The sequence below is a fragment of the Rhopilema esculentum genome, chromosome 9 (genome assembly GCF_057945365.1).
Source record: "Rhopilema esculentum isolate cy_ngs chromosome 9, ASM5794536v1, whole genome shotgun sequence".
NCBI classification, from domain to species: Eukaryota; Metazoa; Cnidaria; class Scyphozoa; order Rhizostomeae; family Rhizostomatidae; genus Rhopilema; species Rhopilema esculentum.
In genome coordinates this window covers 3,846,164-3,870,786 of record NC_142823.1, presented here as the reverse complement: position 1 = coordinate 3,870,786, position 24,623 = coordinate 3,846,164, and the positions used below count along the sequence as shown (strand labels likewise).

General features: G+C 36.1%; 1 protein-coding gene across 2 annotated transcripts; it reads left to right on the top strand.

Annotated features, from left to right (window-relative positions):
• The first annotated feature begins 58 nt into the window (after positions 1-58).
• Positions 59-24,623, top strand: LOC135689261 (E3 ubiquitin-protein ligase MIB1). 2 transcript variants are annotated; one of them, XM_065206427.2, is made up of 23 exons: positions 59-694; positions 1,496-1,667; positions 3,259-3,365; positions 4,046-4,173; positions 5,032-5,232; positions 5,836-5,912; positions 7,298-7,574; positions 8,915-8,968; positions 10,960-11,035; positions 11,693-11,826; positions 12,047-12,154; positions 12,925-13,122; positions 15,184-15,335; positions 15,912-16,044; positions 16,835-16,921; positions 17,446-17,574; positions 18,445-18,626; positions 19,121-19,328; positions 19,948-20,026; positions 21,604-21,690; positions 22,233-22,336; positions 23,098-23,279; positions 23,595-24,622. In XM_065206427.2, the coding sequence occupies exons 1-22, from the start codon at positions 472-474 to the stop codon at positions 23,236-23,238; spliced, it is 3,057 nt and encodes a 1,018-aa protein (XP_065062499.2). In that variant the 5' UTR covers positions 59-471; the 3' UTR covers positions 23,239-23,279; positions 23,595-24,622. The 2 variants fall into 2 exon arrangements, with proteins under 2 accessions (XP_065062499.2, XP_065062498.2); XM_065206426.2 differs by having other exon boundaries at positions 23,098-24,623.

Below are 24,623 nucleotides of genomic sequence, written 5' to 3'. Positions count from 1 at the left end.
CAAAACAAACCCCTGCTTGGATCGTATGAAAATATGAAAAATATTTAAAATAAAAAGCAGAAAAGGATTATCAGAGCTAGATTTTTAGAACAGACTTTATTTGCTGTTTATCTTCTCGTGGATTTCTTCGTACAGGAACTTTACACATAGAAACTCAGATCATATTATTTGTTTCTTTAGGGTGAACAAAAGGAGCACAACAATGGTAAACTGATCAAGTCATAAATGTATCAATATTTCAAAAATTTTAAGTCCTCGTAAGTATTTGACTTGAATAAATAGGCTGCAACTTCACTTCTTCGCTAAACCATAGAGATATCACTGCGAAGCGAGAGATGCTATTTGCTGTTGCGGAGGACATCTACCAGCATTGAAGCAGCGTCAACACAGAAGATAAACTGTACCAGAATTTTTTTTTATTTGCCATAGACTTTTTCAGAGACTTGATTGTCAAATGATTGGCTTTATGATATGAGCCTAGGTGACCAACATCTCCAGCCATTTGTCGGGGCCAGAGTTGTCCGTGGCCCAGATTGGAAGTGGGGCAAACAAGATGGCGGCGATGGCCACCTAGGCACTGTAAGGAACTTTGAAAGTTCTGAAGAAGTTGTCGTGGTTTGGGATAATGGAACGGCGGCAAATTATCGATGCAATGGCGCTCAAGATCTAAGAATATTAGACAGCGGGCCAGCAGGTGAATTTACTTTTTCGTACGTCTTTCAAGATAGCAAACAACATGTACATACGATATGTTTATGATGGATATATGTCGTATTAAACAATGCACGAAGTGGTGTTATATTTTCACCCGATGGGTGATCAATCTACCGATGGAGTCTTCCTTTTGAAAAATTATTTGGCATCCAGTTTTCTATTTTGCAATTTTCAGCAACATGGCTTTTAATATTTATTTGTGTATATTGGTGTTGTTTATGCATGTAGCAAATCCCAAAGAACTTGGAGATAACGTTATTTTTTATGTGAGATCTCCCAGCATTTGGCATCCGCAGAAATTTTGGTGAAACGGTTTAGCAGCTTTGCACAAATTTTTTTTCTGTGATTGTTTATGATGATTCTCCAATTAGTGTTGCATTGTGTGTAGTCTGGATAAATTGACCAAACTTTAATCATGATTGAAAATTTGGCTGAAATAAGAACATTTAGCATACCAGCTAGTAGGAGAAATAAGCTGAAAACCTCATGAAGACTTTAAAATAAGAAAGCATGCTGATCAATTTAAGCTAAAACCTGCAGAGCTGCTCTAAAAACTTCTTGGTAAAAAGCCATTCCAGTGCATAAAAATGTGAGCAGCATTGCTCTGTTAAATTTTGCAACATCTATCATTCTTGCATTTTAACAAAGTAAAATTGCTTTTGTCTTTGAATTCTCAAGATAATTGGAGTTTAAGAAACTGGTTTCTTTAAAGACCGAAAGCACTGTCTAATGAACTCTGAACCTTCTTAAACTGTTTGAATATTTCCATTTTTCATGACAGGGATTAAGCATGAAGGTACAATGTGTGAAGGTTGCAGAGTGCAGCCAATTTTTGGGACTCGTTGGGAATGTTCCGAGTGTGTCAGCTATCAACTATGTTCAAACTGTTACCATGGGGATAAACATCATCTCAGACACAAATTCTTTAGGATCCCAATGCCAGGAAGAATTAGGTAAATACAATTTTGCAATCAGGATTGCTTGTAACAAGCTTCCATATGGAGATTTTAAAGATAAATTGCACCTTAATATAGTTTGAGCCAGTGACAGAAAATATGGAGATTTTGAGGAGGGGCAGCTTTCCCCACAACTGGAAATGACTGAGGTTACTGACTTCTACCAAACAGATTATTTGGTTCAAGAAATAGAAAATTGCCACTCTGTTGGCCCCACTACTCAACAGGCTCAGTAGTTTCTGTCACATGTGCAAACACGCAGTGGTCTTTATACCAAGAATATATGCAAAGTAGATAACAGATAAACAGAAGGCTAAAACCAATGAAAAAAATTAAGAATTATTCAACAAAACAAATAGTGATTTAAAATTGAAAAAATGAGAATAAAATATTTTGCTCCAGCATAAAGGGTGTCATCAGTGTGAATGCCATGTTGTCATTATTTCTTTTTATCAATGCCACTATCACAAGTTTTCGAACCTCAAATAATCCCCCAAACCCCTTACCTAATGTTTGCCCATAGGATCTTAGGCACTGTATCCAAAACAATGCACAGGGTTAATCCAGTAGTATATTTAGTGACCAATTGCTTATTTAATCTTTTTGTGTCTGTCTGCTTAGCTTAGGCACTGTATCCAAAACAATGCACAGGGTTAGGGTTAATCTATTTGGGAACCAGAAAGAACTGTATCTTTTGCATAATTGATGTCATAAATTTTGAAAGCATTGTTTCTCATTTCAATAGAATTCAAATTTCTGTACCTATGAAGCCCTTAAGTGAATGCAGCTATGTTTTTTATATTAAATGCTAGATGGTTTTTACATATAAGCATTAAGAATGAACAGACTCTTTGTTTTGCCACTAATGGTATAAAGCATTAAAATTTAGTCTAATTATATCTGATTTTTTATTTCATTTGATTTGCTTTGATTTGTTTATTGTCTCATTAAGCATGAAGCTAGATATTTTCAGTAAACCAATAGACTGTGCATTTGTTGGATATAAAAAATTGAATCTAGGGTCCAACCTATATTTTTTGGGACTTTTTTTTAAATATTTGATTGCTCCTCTAATTGATGAGTACATTAGCACAAACACTGTTCATTGCTTGCAGTATATGGTCCTTTCAAGCAAATATAAAATTGCCAAGACAGAATGATATTGAAGAATTCAAATCCATTTCTTGGAATTAGAAAGTCATTTAGAAACGACCATTGGGAAATTAGGCCCAAGTCAGTTCTAATTTCAGCCAGCAATTGTGCAAAACAATGATATTCTGTGCATAGGTCCTTGTTACTTCCCCATTTTTGTTGCAGTGAAGTCAAGGCTGAAAATTCCATCTCAAAATTAAAGCGTTTCTCAATTTTTTTTGCCGGAGTTACGTGAATTTTGTGTCACATCAGCCCACTTAAAGGCACACCAGTTCACACCTTTGGAAGTTAAAATTGTAGACTTGCACTGCACTATCTCTATTATGATATTTCAAAAATAGGTTCTATCTAATCCAAAACAAGATTTTATTGATGTGGTATTTAAATCATAAGACATTATTTACGTAGGAAATTTTCTTTGTGTTTGATTTGCTAGAATATTAACGGAGACAAGGAGGAAAAGCAAGAAGATATCTGCACGAGGGCTATTTCCTGGAGCGCGTGTGGTGCGAGGAGTTGATTGGCAATGGGAGTGTCAAGATGGTAATACTATTGCTTTTGGAAAAATTTTTTAATCATTTTCATTTTAATCATGTTATTTGAAGTATCAAGTATAATCAGGGACGGCACAAATGTTTCAAAGTTTGGGGAACACATGTAAAAGTGGGCACCAATCACAAAAGGGGTCGCACTATTTCAAAGAGGTTACTTCATAGACAAGGGCATTATTCCAAAACGTTGAAGGAGAACTTCTTGCTGGTGCCCCTTCGATTCCGACGTCTCTGAGTATATTTCTGATTGGTGGCGTGTTGATGATATTTATTAATCATCAAATTTCCTTTGTTTCTAACTGCATGGGATTTTAATGTGAGGAACATGATACTTCTTCATACTTAATGATTCTTCCTTAAATTTCATGCATAAAAGATGGCTCAAACTGTAGGAAAGGTCTTCACAACCCCATAAAGCCAAATGTTTATGTGTACGTGACAAATTGATACCTTGCACGGAAATGAAGTGGATGCATTTTTGTAGAATAAGGTTTAGAAAGTAAACAAGACAACGGAAAGTAAACAACACAACTAGAAATGCCTCATCGAAAAATAGATCTGACCCTTGAAACTAAGTATACACATGAAGCATAGTTTGTATGAAATCAGTGTGTTGAAAGTCGTGAATTTTTTCTAGATTTTTGTATTCAAACGTAAGTGGATATTTTTTAGGTGACCCTGGACGTCGCGGGAAGATCACTGAAATTCAAGACTGGAGTGGCACTAGTCCAAGGAGCGCCGCTTACGTCATGTGGGATAGTGGGACAAAGAACCTTTATAGGGTTGGGTTCGAAGGAATGGTAAGTGATAAAGTATATATTCTAAATAATGTATATGTTATTCTAAATAATAATAGACCAATCTACTTGAATGAAAAATATAAAATATGAAAGAAGAATTTTAAAGATAACTTTTTCAAAAAAGATTTCTATCGTAAGATACAAGACTTTTTCTGAGTTAGATATTGTCAAATAAAGTAGACTTTTTGGTCTTTTTGGAAGTTTTTGGTCGCTATGGTTTCGAGAAAATTGTTTTCAGCTTCTTTTGCATTGTGTTGTTTTGACATTTTTCAGCAGTGCCATCTAAAAGATTAATTTAAAATTCAAAACCAAAGCCAGCAAAGCCCTCCTTGAATTGTATTGCCAACCAATGTTTTTCTGATATTTCTCAATAAGGCTTAAGATGACAACTCTACCAACGGTTGGTTACAGCTCACTCTCTTCTCAATTAGCAAAACATACATAATTTATTCTCGTATTAAAGGAACAAACAGTACTGTTTACCAGTCTGTCATAGAGTGCTCGATGCCTTATAAGCAGGGCTGTACACGCTTTTGTATAACAGGAAAGTTTTAAGTTTCTTATCAGAGTTTTACGTTTAATACAATCATCAGGCAACAGTTGTTTTAAAAGATTGAAGTTTTTTTAGTGTGGCAGTAAACTGAGTTAAGTTTAATAGTTTGCAGTTTTGGGTCTTAATCTGATGTAACTGTAGGAAGTAGTGTGACTTGAAGCGGAGTGACTTTAAATGGAGTTAACTGTATACGTTACTCTCTCTGTCTAACCCTGTGTACACCATCGTGTATAGCAATTTTAGTTTGCTGTATCGTCTTCATCATATCGGTTTAGTAAATACGTAGCTTAACAACTCCTTTGCAGGTTGATGTCAAAGCTGTCAGTGAGGCGAAGGGGAATTCTTTTTATCGTGACCATTTACCGGCGCTTGGTATAACATCGAACGAGTCAGCCACACGGAACACAAGGTGGTCTATAGGCGATCGTGTCAAAATCGATCTTGATTTGGAAGTGGTCCAGTCTTTGCAGCAAGGACATGGAGGATGGACCTACGGAATGTACGAGGTACGTGCTTATCTGACTTACATCTATAGCAATGGCATAGCTATTCCCATGAAATTAACGAGTCTTTTCTCAATAAAGCTTGAAGAGGGGGGGGGGGTGGCTGTGGGTTTACGCAGGATTTCTGACAAGCAAGATTTCGCTCTTCACCGTCTTGTATTGCATATTAATTTTCATTTTGTTATTTGCATTTTTTCTGTGCTTATTGGAATCAAGTTTTGTTGGGCAGTTTTTCATATTCTATTTGAATTAGCCTATTAAATGACAGGATTGAGCGGAGAAAGGTATCTGAATATGGAAGTTATTAACGATATCAGCCTGTGTGCCATTTTGCCCAAAGAAGATTAGAATTCACACTTCTCTGTAATCATCCTGCATTTTATAAGCTTGCAGGGTTTGGGACGAAAATAATACCCTAGAAAAGGTTTTCTCTTTTTCAGAAAATTATTCATCAGGGTCAAGTTACAAAATTGGAATGTCAGGCCAAGATTTACCCTGCAGTTTAGAACACCTTTGTTAATCAGAACCTTTGTAAATTAGAATCTTTAGACGTCCAAGTGATTGCTTTGATGTTTAAATCGTATGTAATCCTGGTCTTGTCTTTAGGCCTTGTGTGGTCCTGGAACTATTGTTGGCTTTGATGAAGATGATGACGTAATCGTGGTTTATCCTGGTGGAAACAGGTTTACTACATATCTTTACGTTTTTGCTAAAAATTCTTTTAGAGTTGCAAAATTCCTTTAGAGTTCCTGGCGGAAACAGGCTTACTTCATATCTTTACGTTTTTGCTAAAAGGTCCTTTAGAGTTGCAAAATACAATTAAAGTGATAGCAATTGAAACAAGCAATTGTATTATGTGATGGACAGAACAATCTTTTGCACATGTAGTATTGATTTGAATTTCAGTTGTTTTTATATGTTTTGCCTTCAGTGATGCTGTTATAACTTTTATAGGGCAACTGACTTAGTCAAAAGAAAGCGTCTTTGAATTAGCTAAATCAGTTGTGAATAAGTGATAACAGTGTGTATCAATGTGAAATCTTTGGAGCAATCAAGGAATGGTGACAGAAGTCAAAACAAATAGTTGATATTTGCCAAATGGTTTTATATAGTGTGGGTGGTTATTATGAAAGCGATATCTGAGTAATAAGAATTGTAACAGCTATTGATGTCAAAAGAAAGACATTAACCAAACAGCTAAGGGGAAATTTAAAACTTGCTTGTCGATTCATACATTTAAACTTGCTTGCCTGAACTAATAAAGGTTTTATACACACGAGGAATCATAATTGTGTAATCTAAGCTTTTTGAAAAACTGCCCATTGGAAATGTGATGGTGTTAAAGTTCTGCAATATGCAATATGTCACTAATGAGTTCCGAAAGGTAATTGCAAAAACAGTCATAGAATTGTTCCACATATTTGTAGGCAGAAAGTTTGAAGACCTGTCTTGGTTTTCAACCATCCGAGCTGTCTTTGTAATTCTTCAGAATTCTGTAGTTATATACTGTATTGAACATGGTTACAGAGGGAACATCAATACATAGCTAACCAAACGTGATTCAAGCCCATTTTGCTACCAGCCATTCCATGTTTTAATGTCTCTACAATGCCTGCCAAAAGTCTTGGAACATTGACATCGATTTCCAAGGTCAAATCAATCATCCCCCTCTCCCCTACAGAACAATGTTGGTTTACTATCAAACGGGTTAGGATTTTTGGAAGTACTTTCTTTTGCACTTCTTTTATGATATTTCTCTAAATCATCAACATTGTTTGAGGGGGAAGGGGGCGGAAGTAGGAATTTTTTTTCATGAAAGGAATAAAAGATATCAAATGCAGCGTAAATCGCTGGGTTTTCCAAGTATTTTTGGCAGGCATTGTAGATAAAATACGTATGGTTAAAGAATGAGTTCTTCTTCACATTGAACGGAATTTGAAAAAAATTTTAGACAGTCAGGACTCTTATACCCTTTATTTCTCGTTAATTTTTAGAATGATGGATCTTACGCTATTAAACCTCATTATTCATCTCAATATTAACTACAGTTTCATCTATTTATCGCTAGATGGACATTCAACCCTGCTGTTCTAACACTCCATGAAATAGACGCGGAGGTAGAGGGTATTCATAATGTTTCATTTGGAAGTGACAGCAGGACTTCCACCGCTATGGCAAATACATACAACTCAAACTCGCCCACACAACTAGAACCAGAATCGGGTCCAGCTGCTTCTGAAACATCTGTTCTTCAAGTGGGGGACCTTGTGCAAATATCCAGTGATATTGAGCGTGTTAAAGTTCTTCAAAGAGGACACGGGGAATGGACTGAAGCAATGATCCCTGTACGTTGCATTTCTTTTTCTTACTTCAGAATTTAATTAAAAAAATTGAAGTTGAATGTCATTGCTAAAATATCAAGGGTTTTTGGAAATTATTTAGACCTGGTAGTTTATCCAGATTTTCAGTCTCCAATACCATCCGTAAGATCCACTCAATACCTCTCCTTTCGCTTTTTATTTTAGACAAGGGCGTTGTGGCTAGGCGGGACACCGGAAGATACCCCGCTGGACCCCTTACAAATGACTTTGTAAAACCCAGGAAAATTGTTTAAAGAAATAAATTCTTTGGTGAAATAATCTCCCATCTATATAAAAACCCAAACTCATAGTTATGAACTGGAGACTTGGAGATCAACTTGAAGGAAAAGGGCCCCGTGAATAGGGTGCGTGGAATTTGAAAGGAATGAAAGTCAAGCAGAAGATGACTCGGGCGACCTGATGGCAGGCCCTTTGATTTAGAGATTATCATGAATCTAAGAATTTGCATCTGGAGGCTTATTAATTAGATAGTTTTCAGTTGAGGGCATATTTTTTTGGGAGCATCTACGAGAAGGCGCTTACAAAAGCAGAAGCGGACTGGCCTAGGACTGGCTCTTATAGTCACTCCGCTTATGCAAATAACATTTTATTCCAAACATAGAAAGCTGCTCAATTTAGCCCGGTTTCCAGTCACGCTCTGCTTACAATCACAACTTTTTATGCAACATTTTGTGTGATCCTTCAGTCTTCTGTAGAAGATCCCCAAAAAGCAAAGAGATAGAGCAAGATCTAGCTGCACTTTTAGCCTCGAAGCTTAAAAAAATTGAAGAGCTGTTTGCATATGATAGAAATGCCCTTTCAAAGATTTCCAGCTTAGAAAAAAATTGACCGAAGAACTCTCCAAGAAGTGCTTTTGTTGTGTCTTTACTATTTATGCTGTTATACCCATCTGCCCCGCTTGCAGCAATAGCTAAATTCAGTTTTCTGGCCCCCTATATGGCTTTTTTCTCTCAGCCATTTTCCAGGAGCCACAACGCCCCTGATCAGATTACCTTTGTACATTTGTACATGATTAGAGTGAAAGCCTTTCTTACATGAGTAAATGTTCTTTAAGAGAGTGTCCGTTAGTTTTCGTTCCTTCAAATAGGTTCATTATTATTAGGATGTCACACTGTAGCCTGGTCGTGCCCCCAGAATAAATCAAGGCAAAGCTTCTTTTTTCAGCTAGTACCACTAGCGCATGATACTCTTACAGGACATCCAAACATGCTATATAATTCATGTAAACATGCTATACTGTATTTTATCCTCAATATGCGTTTCAGGGTTTGAGAGAACTAAACAAAATCTTTCTTTCTAAACAGACATTGGGGAAAATCGGCAGAATTCAGCAGATATATCATGATAATGATTTAAAGGTATGATTTTTTCAATTTCGAACCTATCGCAACAGTTAAATTTTAAGTTATCTTTTAGCAACTGACATTAAGGGCGCAATGACTTCAAATGCCTTTTTGTAGACCCCCCTCACCTGCTCAACTTCCTACTGCCACGCCTTAGTAGAAGAAATCGTGCATCACGCTAAGTTTCTTATGAAATTGTAGCCGGTGTAATATGCGTTTTGGTACCCTATGCAAAAGTGTAACATTGTGAAACGCAATGTGTTTCAAATCAAGTGATTTCATCGTAGTGCGATATTATGACAAATTATAATTAATAAATAGAACACAATGCTTTTTTTGTTAAAAATTTCACACTTTTTAATCAAGAAAACTTTGGAGTCGCCATTAATGTTGTACTTTTTTGCATAAACTTAACAAGGGAAATCACAGCACCGCTTCTTGTTAGTACCTCCTTGTTAGAAATAGTTCGATTGTTCTTTACATTCTGAACATTATGAATCAGAACATTTGTGTTCCCAGACCAGGTCGCATGCTAAATTCCACCATTTGTTTCAGTTCCCTCTCTTTTAAAAGTTTAGGTACGTTTTTGTATAAGCAAAATTGTTATGCGTTTCTGTACCAGGACCGTTTTGCATGCTAAATTCCACCATTCGTTTTGGTACCCTATTGTTTAAGTGCTTGGGTACGATTTTGCATAACCAAAATTGCCATGCGTTTGAGTACCCGGACCGAAATGCATAAGGTTACCGAAACGCATATGACACCGGCAAAGCTGTTAGCTACTGTATAGGATTCGATTTCAGATAACTGGCTAATTAGCTCGTTAAAATATTTTTTACTTTAAACGTGAGAAGCTTGCTCAATTTAAAGCCAAGGAAAGTGTTTTAACACCTATCAGTCAATTTTGTTGCGGTTTTTATCTTTTTTTGCTGGTTAAGCTAGCAAAAGCTTCACCAAATCCTACCCCTCTGCTGGTTAATATGTTCTTAAGGAATTTGGGACGAAATATCAAATTTTATTTCTTGCAAGTTGGTAAATAAGAATTTGTAGAATTACTCAAAGTATAAAGAGATTGTCAGCGTTGATATTTTGCTATCAGAAAGGCCATTGTTGCTGTCATCAGACTCCATACATTTACATTAACAAGTTTCTCATTTTTCTATTTTAAATATCATTCCTGAGGTCTGTCGAAACCCTCAGACGCCAACATAATATTCTGTCAGTGGGTTTGTTTGATAGTAATAATGCAGGATCTATTCCCTTTTCAATTACTGAATTTGATTGAAATCACGAGCTTCGTTATCTTTGATACATTATTGAAATACACTTGTATCTTAAAGGCAAACAGAATACTTGTATATGTTGTCCAATGGTCATTTCCTGTTCTTGATAAATGGTTGATTATTAAAAAAATAAGTAAGGCACTAGATTGACTATGACGAAGCACAACGGACGTTGGTATAAGCATGAAATTAACAGATGCAAATGTAGTGTGAAGGCATTTCAATAGACTACCGAAGTGATGACGTCACAATGATCTATTTTAAGAATTTTTCAATTTTAACCACATATCTCAAATGAGCATTTTGAAATATTTCTAAATATGCGAAATCAGTTGAATGAATTTCAAATTGGCTGAAATATGACCACATAAGCATAGGCTCTTCCCTTATCAAATTTCTGTAATTTGGTCTCAGTTCATAACTTTATGAACCAGACCAGAATAACGGTGATCCATTGGCAAACTTGAAGTCATTCATTGGCCATATCTTGCCCAATTTTAAACGTATCTACCTGATTTGGCTGATTGAGAGGCATTTTATGTCTTTCTTTCAGATTATGTGGTCAAAGTTGAGAAATTCTAAAAATAGATTTTTGATGACGTCAAACCTCGGTACACTATAAATTGCTTAAGCTGTTTGCAAGACTTTAAGTGAGAGGCCCGAGTTTAATATTGGTAGAACAAGAATCAGCCGATTCGAACTATACCTATTATTTACTTTTAGGTCGAGGTTGCAGGAACAAGCTGGACCTATAACCCTCAATGTGTATCGAAAATTTCTGCTGAAGGAAACTCGTCAGGTGCTTTAACTATTAATAAATTTAATGAATTTATTAATGAATTTAATAGATTTAACTATTAATAAATTATTAATAAATTCAGATGTTTGCGCCCGCGAATGACATGGCGAATGAAACTACAATCCTTGCCATCATTGTTATGTTACCTACTCAAAACTTTCGCTATTTGGAAAGCTGCATCTCTTCCCTCTACAATGTTGATTAATACCAATATTGCATGATTGTCAGTGGCAATCTAATTAGGACTGCACGCATGAAACTGGTAATGAAGGAAATAACATTTTAAGGGCGGGGGGGGGGGGGGGGGTGAGAGAATGAAGCAACAGTGTTGATAACTTGGAGAGGTAGTTCCTGTTTATTATAGTGTTCAAAGAGCGTTTTAGTAAGGAGTGTACAACATTAAGATGATTCGGCTTTCTACTAACTACACTTTAAAGATATTTTTAAGATTTTCCAAGTTACTTTGTTTTAGAGGCGATCGATGCCTTTTGTATTTGCAATTCACGTACATAAACAAACATCATTTTATTAAAAGTGACTTAGTAATTAAGGAGAAAGAAACAAATTGTAGGTTTTATATATTTTACAATTTCACTTTTTTGGTAAAACTTTCTTTGCTTGGATCAAAATTCATTGTGCTTTTTCAATTTTTTGTAGAGCCTGTCTCTGTTCTTCTGATGAAGCTATTCGAGTCGCATACTTCCAGGGACCCAACGGAGGAGCTTGTCAAAGCAGCCGCTGAGGGTGATGCACAGAAAGTGGAAGAGCTTCTTGGAAACAGGGAATTACCAGTATGGCTCCCTTATTTTAGAGTTGTTTATTTTGACGAAGGGTACATTTAAAAACAGTGTTCTTTCAATCTAAGTTTTTTCTGTAGAAAATAGAGAATAGTTTGAATGGTTAGATTTGTGAAAAATCATGTACCATCTTGACAACTTTATGCATTGCTAGAATTATGAGAACCTTTATTATTTTTCCGATCCTTGAAATGATTCAATTCTATATTTTAAGGTCAATGGCGTGTTCGCTGGTCACACAGCTCTGCAAGCAGCCAGTCAAAATGGTGCAGTTGATGTTGTTAGATTGCTTATTCGACATGCAGCTGATCTTGAAATAGAGGTGGGTTCAGCGACTGTTACTTTGCAACTTCACCTTAGGAGTTCTAAAATTACTGACAGTGATTACAACTTATTCCCTTCAAAAACATTTTAGTTGACAGGGAGATGTACTGCAACAAGATGGTTAGCGTGAAAGGGTGGGGATTCTTCTCCTGGTCAAGGCCAACCCAGAGCGAGGCCAACCCAGAGTGAGGCCAACCCAAAGTAAGGCCAACCCAGAGCAAGGCCAACCAAGATAAGGGCTACCTCACAGCGAGGCCAACCCAGATCAGGGCTGTTTCCCTGTTGATATAATGCGATACCTGCCCTGGTGTATAATTTGTTAACATTTTGTTTTAAACACTCATCCTTCCTCCTATGAAAAAGCCAAACTCTGGTTATCTTACTAATGACGTTAGAAATCCTGCATATATGAACCTACTTTGCCAAAACCTGTTGAATAATAATGGGACATTTAACACCACTCATATATGAATATCGTTTACCCTTGGTTTTCAAAACGAAAAAGATACAAATTTATCAAGGTTCTTCTATAAAGGATACTTACCAAATATATTACACAGAAATCATTACTTTAGCAAACAAAAACACAAACACAGCAAACCTATGTATTAAATATTCTCCTTTGGATGTAGGATATAAAGCAGGGTAAAGAGCATCTGATGGATGCGTGTATTTGCCATCTCACTGTGACGACTTTTGTAAGCAAGCTTCGAATAAATCAATGCAAAAGGTAAGCTAAACAAATTAAAGGTTTGTTTTTTCTAACAGGACAAAGATGGAGACAGAGCAATCCATCATGCTGCCTTTGGAGATGAAATAACCGTTCTAGAATTGCTGGCGCAAGCTGGGGCAGATTTGAATGTACGGAATAAGAGAGGCCAGTCTCCGTTGCATGTTGCCATCAACAAAGGCCATGCTGGTGCAGTTAAATGCTTGCTTAGTCTAAAGAGTCATCCATGTCTGCAGGTACGTCTGTATATTGATTTATTTCCTTTAGACCTGTTTTTGATTTTCGGGTTTTAGACCTGTTAATATTTTGATTGTTAACAATAGTTATAGGAGGTTAAGGTCACTTTGTGATTTTCACAATGTAGGCAGTTGCAAACTTTCTGTTATCGTCATTTTTTCACTCTTGATGGACCTCAAGATAATTTGGAGGAGTCGTCTCTTAAACCCGGGTCATCCCAGATCATGTCCAGTGGTTGTTTCGGTAATAACTTCTAAACTAATGACCTCTTTTAGATTTGAAATTATACCGTCTTGAATGGTTTGCTAAGGGTTTGATTTATGAATCTTAAAGAAAACTTTGATTACAAAAGCAAGAGAACAGCCAAGCCAAATACATCTATAATTTTATGACTCTTTTTGAAAGATTTTTTTTTAAATTTTATTTGATGTATTTATTCAAAATTTCAGAAGTGAAGTACTTCATTTAGCATTTGCTATACGCTTTATTAATTCGAAAACGTTCCATCCAAGGAAAATTGCATATTTGGTGAATTTTGCGATGTTCCACGTTTTTGAAGATTATCCTGCCTTGTTAGCACACAAATACTCTATGTATTTTACTGGTAGTGCTGCGATTAGGCTGAAGACGTTAGGTTCTATCCCGTTTCAAAGAGCAAAGATCGTATTTAAAAGGTCCTTGAATTATATATATGTTGAATTAATATACAACCTTGACCAACACCAAGAGAAAAATTTGAAAATTCATAAGAGAAAACTTTTAAAGCACTTTAAAATTTTTAATTTTCGTCATTACCTGCTCTTGATTTGTAATTGATAAGTTACGAGGAAGAACGAGTTTTCGTTCCAAGTTGCTTGGATAAAAATTTAGTTTTTCTGGTAGCTAAAAAGAAAAATCAAAGCCCAATTGAGAATGCTTCGTAAGTATGCATCACCAAAAAGCTACAATCATAGAAATTAAAGTGACAGATTGATATACACTCCACATTCAGGTCGTAGCCATCTAAAATTTGATGACATCAATGTGTTCAACCAGAGAATTCCTTGGATCGGTGAACCAGGAAACCGGGAGGTTTTACAGAAATTGATCAATGAAATAATACTTATCAATGAAGCTAAGATTAGCATAAAGTATTTAACTATATTGTATTATATGAGCTGATATTGAAATATTATTAGCGGGTTACTGAACAATATCGATAACAGAAGCTCAATCTCTAATGATGTTATACAGGCTTGATGTATCATGGTCTAAAGATCTAATAAAGCTCATCGTTTTAGTTGTATGATTAGAGAGGTCAGAGATTACGTTTAATCATTTGTTTGTATCACGCTCTTTCACATTCTTTTGAAAAAGCTTTTTTTTAGAGTATAGGCTGCTTCACTAAGAAGCGGGGGAGGGGGGAGAGAGGGGGTGTGGGCATACACTGTCTTAATCACTTTCTTGCTCAAGGTTAATGAATTTTCAATGTTTCTGGGCCTCCTGAAAAAGTGACTTTGATAACATTGTATTACGACTGGTCAAAATAGTTAATTTCTACCCTTCGTTAAATTCGGCTTAAAACTTGAGGTGAGCTGTTAACCGTATATCAACCCTGTGTATGCAGAGATTACCACCATTTTGACAGTATGCCAAAATCGAACCCACTTCCAGGTTTCGTTTGTCCTCATGTCTGCTTGTATTCTGTTGCATTCATTGTAATACTCAAGGAAGACTTTGAATTAATTTTGTTAGCAGCTTTTGTTTTATAAGGTCTATATGGGAATGAAAAGGACAATGATTAGGGTTTGGTCGCATCATGAGTGCCTTTTGTGAATATTTTAGAACCTTTCGGATTGGTTGCTAATACTACAAATGGTTCTGTTATTTTTCCTTTCTTATTACAAATGATAGCTAAAAAATTTCCAATTTGGCTGCAAATAGTATGGTTTGCTAGAAATGCACATTTTGATCTATGGACTAAAGAAATCATCGCTTTGTCCTTTTGATACATTTATCAGTAATTTTAGAAGCTTCATAAGTCTTAACAAGACCAACAATATTATATGGTTGCATTGTAGGATTCTGAAGGCGACACTCCTCTACACGATGCCATAACAAAACGCCGAGATGATATGGTGAAGCTCCTGCTAGATTTCAAATCAGACATTACAATTGCAAACAAAAATGGCTTCAATTGCCTCCACCATGCAGCGCTTCGTGGAAACCTTGGGTAAGCAATCACAATTATAATCAATTCTATTATCGTTGCAGTCGCCAGGGAGGAAACATATTTTACCAACTCCGTTTCCATAAATACTATCCATTATGACTGTACCATTTCTGTTGGGAAGACAACCCCCTGAAAAATCTGTAGGCTTGTGAAAAGCAATCAGTCTTTTGCTGTTTTTACCAAGAATTTGGTAATAAAATAGATAAATAGAATGCCATCAATTTAAGTCCTTTCTTCGCTGTAATACATGTCTAATGTATTAAACTTTTTGCATCCTTTCTTTTGCGATAGAGAACAGTTTATTTGATTTTCTCTCGCCAACTCTATTCTAACCTTGCTTCTAATAGAGTATTGGGCGAGAAGAGGTAGGAAGATCCTATTGAATTTCTAGTCAACCAGGCCTCGCAAAACAATCGTAACGTTTCGTAACGTAGGATAACATAGCGTAACGAATTAGAACATATCATATGGTAACGTATCTTTTGTTGTTATCATGCATATTTGGGTTTCACTGACACCTAAGTTATCACATCACCATTCCGGCAAGTCTAACGATTTTCTCTTTAATCTTTGAAGTGCTGTACGGGCCATGCTGGCGACCAAACCACAACCCAGGGCAGTGAACGAGAAGAAAGAGGATGGTTACACTGCTTTGCATCTTGCATCTTTAAACAATCATGTGGAGGTAGCTGAGCTGCTAATACAACAGGTATTTTGCCTATTGCCTACCAAAGACAGAAGTTTTGACAGTTAAAAGCATTTTACTAAAGACATACACATTTTTTTATATAAAAATATAGCCTATAAAAATATAAAGCTTCAAAAGCGCCGAAATTTAATAATAATGAAATAACAATGCAAGACTCAAGCTTCATCAAGAACTAAATTTCTTGTTTATTGGAGTTTTTTGGAAATCAAATCACATGCAAGTTTCACGCTATATGCTTTGAAATAGACATATCCTCTCTTGGAGGCATTAAGACTATAATGCGACTCAGTTAAACCTTGTTTCGCTGAAGAATAAATGAAGAATAATCCAAGGCTCAAAAAATTTAAGAATATTGAGGCTCAGCAAATAATCAGGTGTTCTTATAAAAAAGTGTGTACGATGTAATTTATTTAGCTTCTGTCCCTTGTCCGGAACTGTGTTTTCCTGTCCGTATATGCTCGGATTACTCTCTACTTTTGGGAGCTATTCAAAAGATACCGTTGCTTTGAGTTTTTCATATTCCTTTCTGTTCTGTTTTTAGCTTATCTTTTAGAGGAACTTGAACTTTAACAGAGACGCTTTTAGAGGACTGAACAAAAGTGATCTGCAAAGCCCATGTCTGCCTTAGGGAAGAATTTTGTATGTTAATATATTTGGCAAATGCTCTGTTAAGTTATAATAAGTCAGTATTGCGATGAATAAGAAAATAGAGTAATAGAAGATGCCAAAAATGTCAAGCAGACAAGCTGTTTTTGTTATTTTACTGAAAATTAATTTTGTTTTTCTGAAGGGCAAAGCTGATAAGGATATTCAGAATCTAAATTTGCAGACACCGTTGCATCTTGCTGTGCAGCGACAGCATACACAGATTGTCAGGGTAAGAAAGTTGCTGATGATACCAAGATGTTCTGGTTGTTTCCCCATAGGTTTTATGAGTTATCATCTTCTCTCTTTTTCCTACTCTTGTTTGCTTGTTATTCCAAAACCCATCTCCCATCACAGCTTTTCTTTTTATTCCCCCATAAATAATAGCTATAATGCGACTGATTACTTTTCTTTTTATATTCCCATATAAAAATAGTTTCACATCCAATTTGGAAAAATAAATCTTCATACCAATCTGCAGACAGAAATGTTTTTCTACAGACAACACTTTTTCTAAAAGTTACTTTTTTTCAGATTATAACACTTCAGGTTGTAGCACACAATGCAGTTTATAGCCAAGTCATCGTAGCCATGGCTGACAGTGTTTTGATTTTTCAACCAGATTTTCAAAGGAGCCTAAATTGAAGTCTATAGGTTTTTAACAACTTGCGGTGACTAGAACCTCTTGTCGTTCTAAGGCGATCTTGCCAGTAAGATTAAAAAAAGACTTTGAGTAAGTATATTTCGTGTTTACAGTTGCTAGTGAGGGAAGGTGCCCAGCTGGATGTCCCGGACAAGGATGGTGACAGTCCGTTACATGAAGCACTTAGATACCATACACTGCTCCAACTCAAGCAGTTGCAGGACGTGAAAGATGTTGGAAAGGTTCGATTTTTTCTATTGTTCAATTTTCTATTGTTCTATTGGATAGTCTGAATATTTTAACCCGCCAATAAAATATTGGGTTTGAGTGTTAACAGGTTTACTCAGCTTTAGAAAATGATATTACGAAGCAGATTATGCTAAGGATTAAACTGCACTGATTTGATTAAGGCAATTTAAAGATTTGATCGATACTAACCGACTGATAATGGTTTTCTTTCCTCTTTGAAGGATTATTCCGGTGATGATTACCAAGCTTATTAATGGTGTAAATTTAGGATTTAGAACTGTTTCTAAAACCATTAACATAATGCGATTTTTATGCTAAGTATTTGATTCAGTTAACTATAATTTGTGGCAACCATGGCTTTAAATACACAAGGAGTCGGAAGTCGACGATGTATCATAATATCAGATACGTGTAAAGAAAGTATTACGCATACTTCAGGCTATTCCTTTAATAATGTAATGGTTTTTGTGTGCAAAAATCCTTTTGTAACGTTCCCACGAATGTGTGTATCATTTTGTGTGCAAGAAATTGTCATGCTGCATCTCTGACTCTCCTATCTTGTGAATGTCTTTGGTTGAGAATGGGATTGTGTTATGAGGACCAACTTTCAGTGTAACGCTAACGCTTTTGTAAAAATACATGTTTTTCAAAAATTAATGAAAATTACTGTTTACCGGTCTGTCATTAAGTGCTCGATACTGTATATGCAGAGCTGTACACGCTTTATGGTGTATAGAACAGGACAGGTTTAAGTTGCTACTCCGAGTTTCACGCTTAGTGCGATCATCTGGCAACTGCAGAATCTACTCTCTCTATTGCTGTTTTTATACTGAAGTTAACAATATCAGTTTATTTTTGCTTAGCTTCTCATGGGTTTTGGCATGCCTGGCTCAGAGAAAAAAAGCAGTGCATCAATAGCCTGCTTTTTGGCAGCGCATGGTGCTAACCTCACGCTGAAAAACAAGAAAGATCAAACTCCACTAGATTTATGTCCCGACCCTAACCTCTGCAAAGCACTTGGCAAATGCCATTTGGCAAGACCGAGGTGGGTGAATATTTTGTGGTGTGTTTATGTGACCGCTTGACGTCATGGAATGACCCATTGGATGTTTTTCACTACTCGTGTGACGTTGAAAGTGGAACCAATTCGGTAGTAATGTTTTGGTACCATACAGTTCAAGGTGCAAATAGCTTCTTCAGATTTGGCGGTGTGCGAATAACATTGCTTGTAGTAGAACAAAGGCTATTTGATAAAGACGTCTAAAGATAGACTGCTTACATTTTTTATCGACAGATCTTTTTTAACTATTTTGAAGGCAGCTGTGATTTGTCCTTGGGAAAGTCGTACAAATGATTATATTTTTGGTTAAAATGATGGGAATGTACTGTTTCTGGGAATGTGAATTATTTGAAAAATGTTTCAATTGATAAATGATTGCCTGATTATTGATTAAGTTTATTCATATTTGAAATGATAGGTAATTGTTGCTTTGTTTTCGATTCAATCATGTCTGTAACATTTCACTCTCTTCATCTCAGGACTGAAGGGGAAAATCTTAGTAACAAAAACACGAATCCAAAGGCAGCTGATATGTCTTCAGATATCTCACACGAATGTATTGTTTGTTCCGACATGCCCCGTGATACTTTATTCATACCTTGCAATCATATCGCGACGTGTTCACTGTGTTCGCCACGTGTAAAAAGATGTTTAATTTGCAAAGTGCAAGTGCAATCAAGAGTAAAGGTGCCAGAGATCAATCTTGTTTCATTACACTTCTACCTTTTTTGTTTTATTACACACCAATTGATAGTGTAGCGATTTTGAGAACAATACATTTACGTTTCTATCATAAAATAAAGTTTTTTGCAAGTTAGGCTTTTGACAATTCTACCTACATCTACCTGAGGTACCGGCTCATATCATAATATTAAGATGTTTAATAGAAAAGTAAGATGCGAAATTATTTGCCTGTCATTTTTTTAACCTAGGAATGAATAAAGATAAACCACATTCTTTACTAAGATAAAATAAAGGGAGTGAAGTATTTCAATCATAGAGAATATTGATCATTCTCGGACGATCTTGTTTGTACGAATGTGTAAAATAGCTGAAAATAAGTAGTTTTTTATTCAAATATTTTTCAAGAAGAATAATTATTGAAGTTTTTAATCTGAGAGCTTACGAAGAAGGGAGAGGGGGGTAAATGTGTAATTTTAAAAACCAGAATACTTTGGCTATTGAGATGTTTTTCTTTGTGGGGATAATACTCTGATGGATATAATCATCGTCATAATGGGATATAAGATTGTTGAACGGTTTAGAAATTTGCCTAGAAAGGATAATAGAACGTTTTGTTTTTTAGGTCGAAGAATGCGTCGTTTGCTCTGACAAGAAAGCCAGTATACTCTTCAAGCCTTGTGGCCATATTTGCGCATGCAGCGGTGAGATACTCAAAGTTGATTTCTACGACATTGTTTCATGGTGTTGTTTTACTCCTTTTTAGGTACTTGCATAACGCTGAAAAGATTCTTGATCAGAAATTTTGACAACCTTTACATTTTATTTGTGTTCTTTCATCCTACTCATGTCAGTAAAAACATTCCATCACATTCGTGTAGGCCAGCGAATTTCCTCCTACCTACGTTTGCACTAAAACATTCCTTAAATAACCCCAATAATTGTCAAACTGTAGTATATTTCCTTTAAAACACTGTACTGAATGAGAAGGAATACAGTGGGTAGCACCCCCCCCCCCAATATGAATTTCGTTCCGACGGCACTGTAAACAATTGCGTGAAAACTTTATGGCATAGTTTTTAACACCAGTTATTTTTAAATAATACGAGAAAGTAAAGACAGAATTCAGTGATGTGGCAGATGGGTATTCAACTTATTCTCCTTTCTTTGCCCAAGTTTAACTTGTAGTTACATTGCAATTTATTGCCATTTGCCTAGTTTTCTTGCACTCAAAATATGTGTTAAGTAGATTAATAATCAAAGGAGTCGTAGGAATTGAAAGATTTTCTGAAATTAGATCGACTTTCAAGATTAGGTTAGTAAGATCACATTTCTTCATTGGTGATTGTTATGGCATATCGCTTGCCGCAAACAACTTTATAGTGTTACCTAGATGCATAGGACGTTAAATGTATTGCAGCCAGAATTATTTGAATCTCGTGTCAGTCAGCATCGGCTTTTTAGTCTAATTTTGTGTCCAGAAGACTAACTGTGTGGCCTCTTCTCTCTCGGACGTGTGTATGATCTGCTCTAAAGCAGTAAAAACCTTTTAAAGAGATGTTGGTTATGGTATTGCAATTTTAACCTAACAGTCAATTTTAAGCCTTCAGCTCTTGCTTTTCTGCTTCTCAGATCACGGTGTTAGAGTCGTATTTTATTTTCAACTATTGTAAAGAAATGTTAACATTCCAAAGGCTTTTCAGTGAATAAGGCATTCCCCGTCTTTGCAATCTATCTTTTTAGCTGTTAGCAGTGCAGCAGGGGGGGGGGGGGGCTGGAAGGGAGGAGGATGCCTATAGCTTAGCTTAACAGTGAATTTATTTAAGCTGGAGCTCAAATCTCTGCCTCTTTGATTTATTAGGTCCTGGTCTTTTTTACGTACATCCCCCTGCCTTTCCAATTTGACATTGTACTCTTCCTATTCATTAAGGAGTATGGCCTTTTCGCTGAAACTTGATTGATCAGCTTTTTAGGTGGATAAACTGGGACTGCAGCTGTACTTCCTGTGGTTGGTTCAACTAGGGGTTTAGTGCTATGAAGAGGCGAAGGGAGTCCTCGGTTCTAAGGAGGAGCTAGGGGTATGGTGCAAGAATTTCCCTAAAACACAGTTGAAATGAATAAAATAACTGGTTTATGCATTATAAAGGGGGCAACCCCCTGGGTACAGTCAAGGTTTTAATCCAATAACCAGGAATTGTCACTTTATATTATACGAAACAAATTGAATTGAATGGTGCATCTTCTGACTTGTGATGTAATGAAACCTCTTTGCCTCTTCTAGGTTGTTCCCAGCTGATGAAGAAATGCGTGCAGTGTCGAACACCCATTGAGAATGTCGTGAATTACTCTAATCTTTGTGGCTTCAACGGTAAATTGTGTTCAGCTTGTTCGCACGTATTAGTTTACCTTTTATCTTTAATCCAAATTATGACTTGGTCAAAAATATTATGTTCTTTCTTTTTTAGAAACTGCGCCAGGTCACCAAAAGCCATTCTAAATATAGTTTTCTATTTAAACTTGTTAAATTGAAAGAATTTTTGAAGGAATTATCCGTTATGATAGCCCATGTTCCTTGTATCCCTGTTACTAGTACCAAGCCATATTTAATCGATCAAAAGTTTCACATAACACTGTTAAATCTTCATTTGAAACGACAGTTGAGAGCACGTGAAAGCCTTATTGTTTCTAGTCACAAAGTACCTTAAAGCATTTCTACATATGCAAAATCAGATAACTTTGTTTTCAGTTACAGAAATGTGGCCAGTGAACGACCTCAGTTTTAGTAAAAGATTGCTGTTGTTTCGAACTGGTTAATAAATTCTACAACCAAGACTAAACTACAATGATTTGCTTGGCGGAGAGTCTTTGGTCCTGTTTTATACAATTTATTGACTGTTTTGTTTTTTCTAGATTCAAGTAAGATTGATAAGCCAAACAATTTGAGTAAAGACAGCAACGTAACCAATGATGAAGTGAATCAATTAAAACAGCAATTAAAGGAAATTAAGGACCAGGTATTTGCCAGCTATTTTAGAATCTTTGCCATACAGTAAGAATTAGATATGACGTAAAGGTAGACTTTGGTTCAGTAATGTGGACTGGTGGGGAAAAGCGTTTTTCTTGAAACTCAATTTCAAAATGTTTGAGAAAAACTTCTCGCTTGATTTTTTTATAAAGATTTAAAATTGCAATATAATGTATAGATAAAAATATAACTGGATGTTTGTAAAAAGTAAAGATAGTTAGTTGTTTTCCTCCTTCTCCAGACCCATGACTTATGCAAACACAGCGAAGCGTCTGTCGAGCGTACATTTTAAGCTTTCCTAACTACATTTGAAGTGTATGCAAAGTATTTTTAACAGAAGTTACTCTTCTCGAGGAGTATCTGTTACCCCTAAATACCTATTGGCATGTTAGCAGTTCCATTTTATCTAAGTTTTGTACTATTAGTTTACGTAGCGTTTTTCTAGTGACAAAAAGAGTTATCCCTGTTCTCTTGGTTTTGAAATAGTTATCTAGTGAGCGAGTTTCCAAACAGTTTTTTGGTGGTACAGAATTTAAAAGTTCTTTCAGAAAAGCAGAAATTTTGAAGCATACTAAAGCTTTTTGCGAGACACTTTTCAGAGTATCAAATACCGAATAGTTTTTTAATTATGTTCTGACGTTTTATGCTCTGAAGATTGTCATACGAAAAGATTAAGTACATTTGACGATTTCACCTTTTTAGCGCCATTTTGAGTGAATTTTCATATAACTTGATTTTTGTTTATTGCAGACATTGTGCCCAGTGTGCATGGACCGTCGACGCAACTTGATATTTCTCTGTGGCCACGGGGCCTGCCAGTTTTGCGGGGACCGTGTAAGAGAATGCCCAATGTGCAGGAAACCTATAGAGAAAAGAATTTTGCTCTTTTAACGCTTGGCATAGTGTGAAGTAAATTTAGCTATGGATAAAAGGTGCGTATGTTACAACTAGTGTTGTTAGAAGCAACATTAGAATGTGTTCGCAATTTTTATAATAACTGCTGTCACATGAATGCACATAATGCACTGCATATCGGGCCTGTGAAGCCAACTTTTTATATTCTCAAATTTGCAGTGTTGTTGTTAGTTTATTTTCATGACGTCACTATCAGGAGTCGGTTGCTGCGGATGACGTAATATTCAGTGAATGTCTGCGAGATCAGGTTGTCGTATCAGAGCCTGTACCTTGAACTTGAAAGCAAAGGGACAACTGTAGAGAAAATGCTTTGTAATTCATTTCTTTCGCAGTATAAAAGTCCGAGAGCAATGACCCTTTGCTTGTCCTCCCCCTTTCGCTAACCCCTGGTAGATTAACACAGGAAGTGCGAGAAGACAACGGCAAAGGCTAAAAGACTAGGCACAAGGTTGTATAGGAACCCGTCAGTGACGTCATCGGCAGTGGGATGAAAACGCCCTACACAGAGTTAACATCGTGATTTTTCCCTGTTGTGGCATTGATTTCCCATCAGCAACAGATTACAATATATTGGAGTGTCAGCCAAGGAATAAGATTATACTTGCCACAACTGATATTGTGCGTATAGACTGTGCACTTGAAGTCTAGGCGTGTCGTAATTCTGAAGAATGCAGAGGGTCCAGAGGAACTTCATCATGGACACATTAAAGTGTCCAGGAAATAGATTGTGGTAAAACTGACCCCTCTGATGGTCCAACTGCCAATGGGCGGTTTGATTTTGACGATTTTAGCCAGAATGTGGGCCAATATGACTGAAAGCTTACCTGGTGAATTTTTTAAGCAGGCTTCACTGTTAAGCAGATTTGTTGCAGAATACAATTTGTAGATATAATTTGTAATTTATTTGGGTGTGCCCGTTTTTTGAAGTGTCCTTTAGTTGAGGCTTTACTCTAATTTGTAAAGCCCTACTAGTGTCAAGATATTTATCTAAGGCCCTGGTTAGATTTTTCTAGATTTTTCACAAACTCAACACTTATTCAAATGCATGTATTGGTTTTTAGAGGGTATACTTAGAAATCGGATAATCTTAATTAACAGTGGGAAATAGTATTGGAATTTAGCTTGTAATGAAAGTAAATAATATGTTGATAAAATGACAAATATAGCTTCCAATGGTGCTTTAATCTTTACCTGAATGACCATCTTCCGAACCCACTTGCTTTTTAGTAATTTGGTAGAGAAACAGTTATGGTCGGTGAAAACAAAAAGCTTGTCTGATTATCAATATAGCATATGTCTTCATGTACTGGTGTTTTTTTTATAAAAACAAAGCTCATGGTTCAGGACTAGCAGGGGCGTTG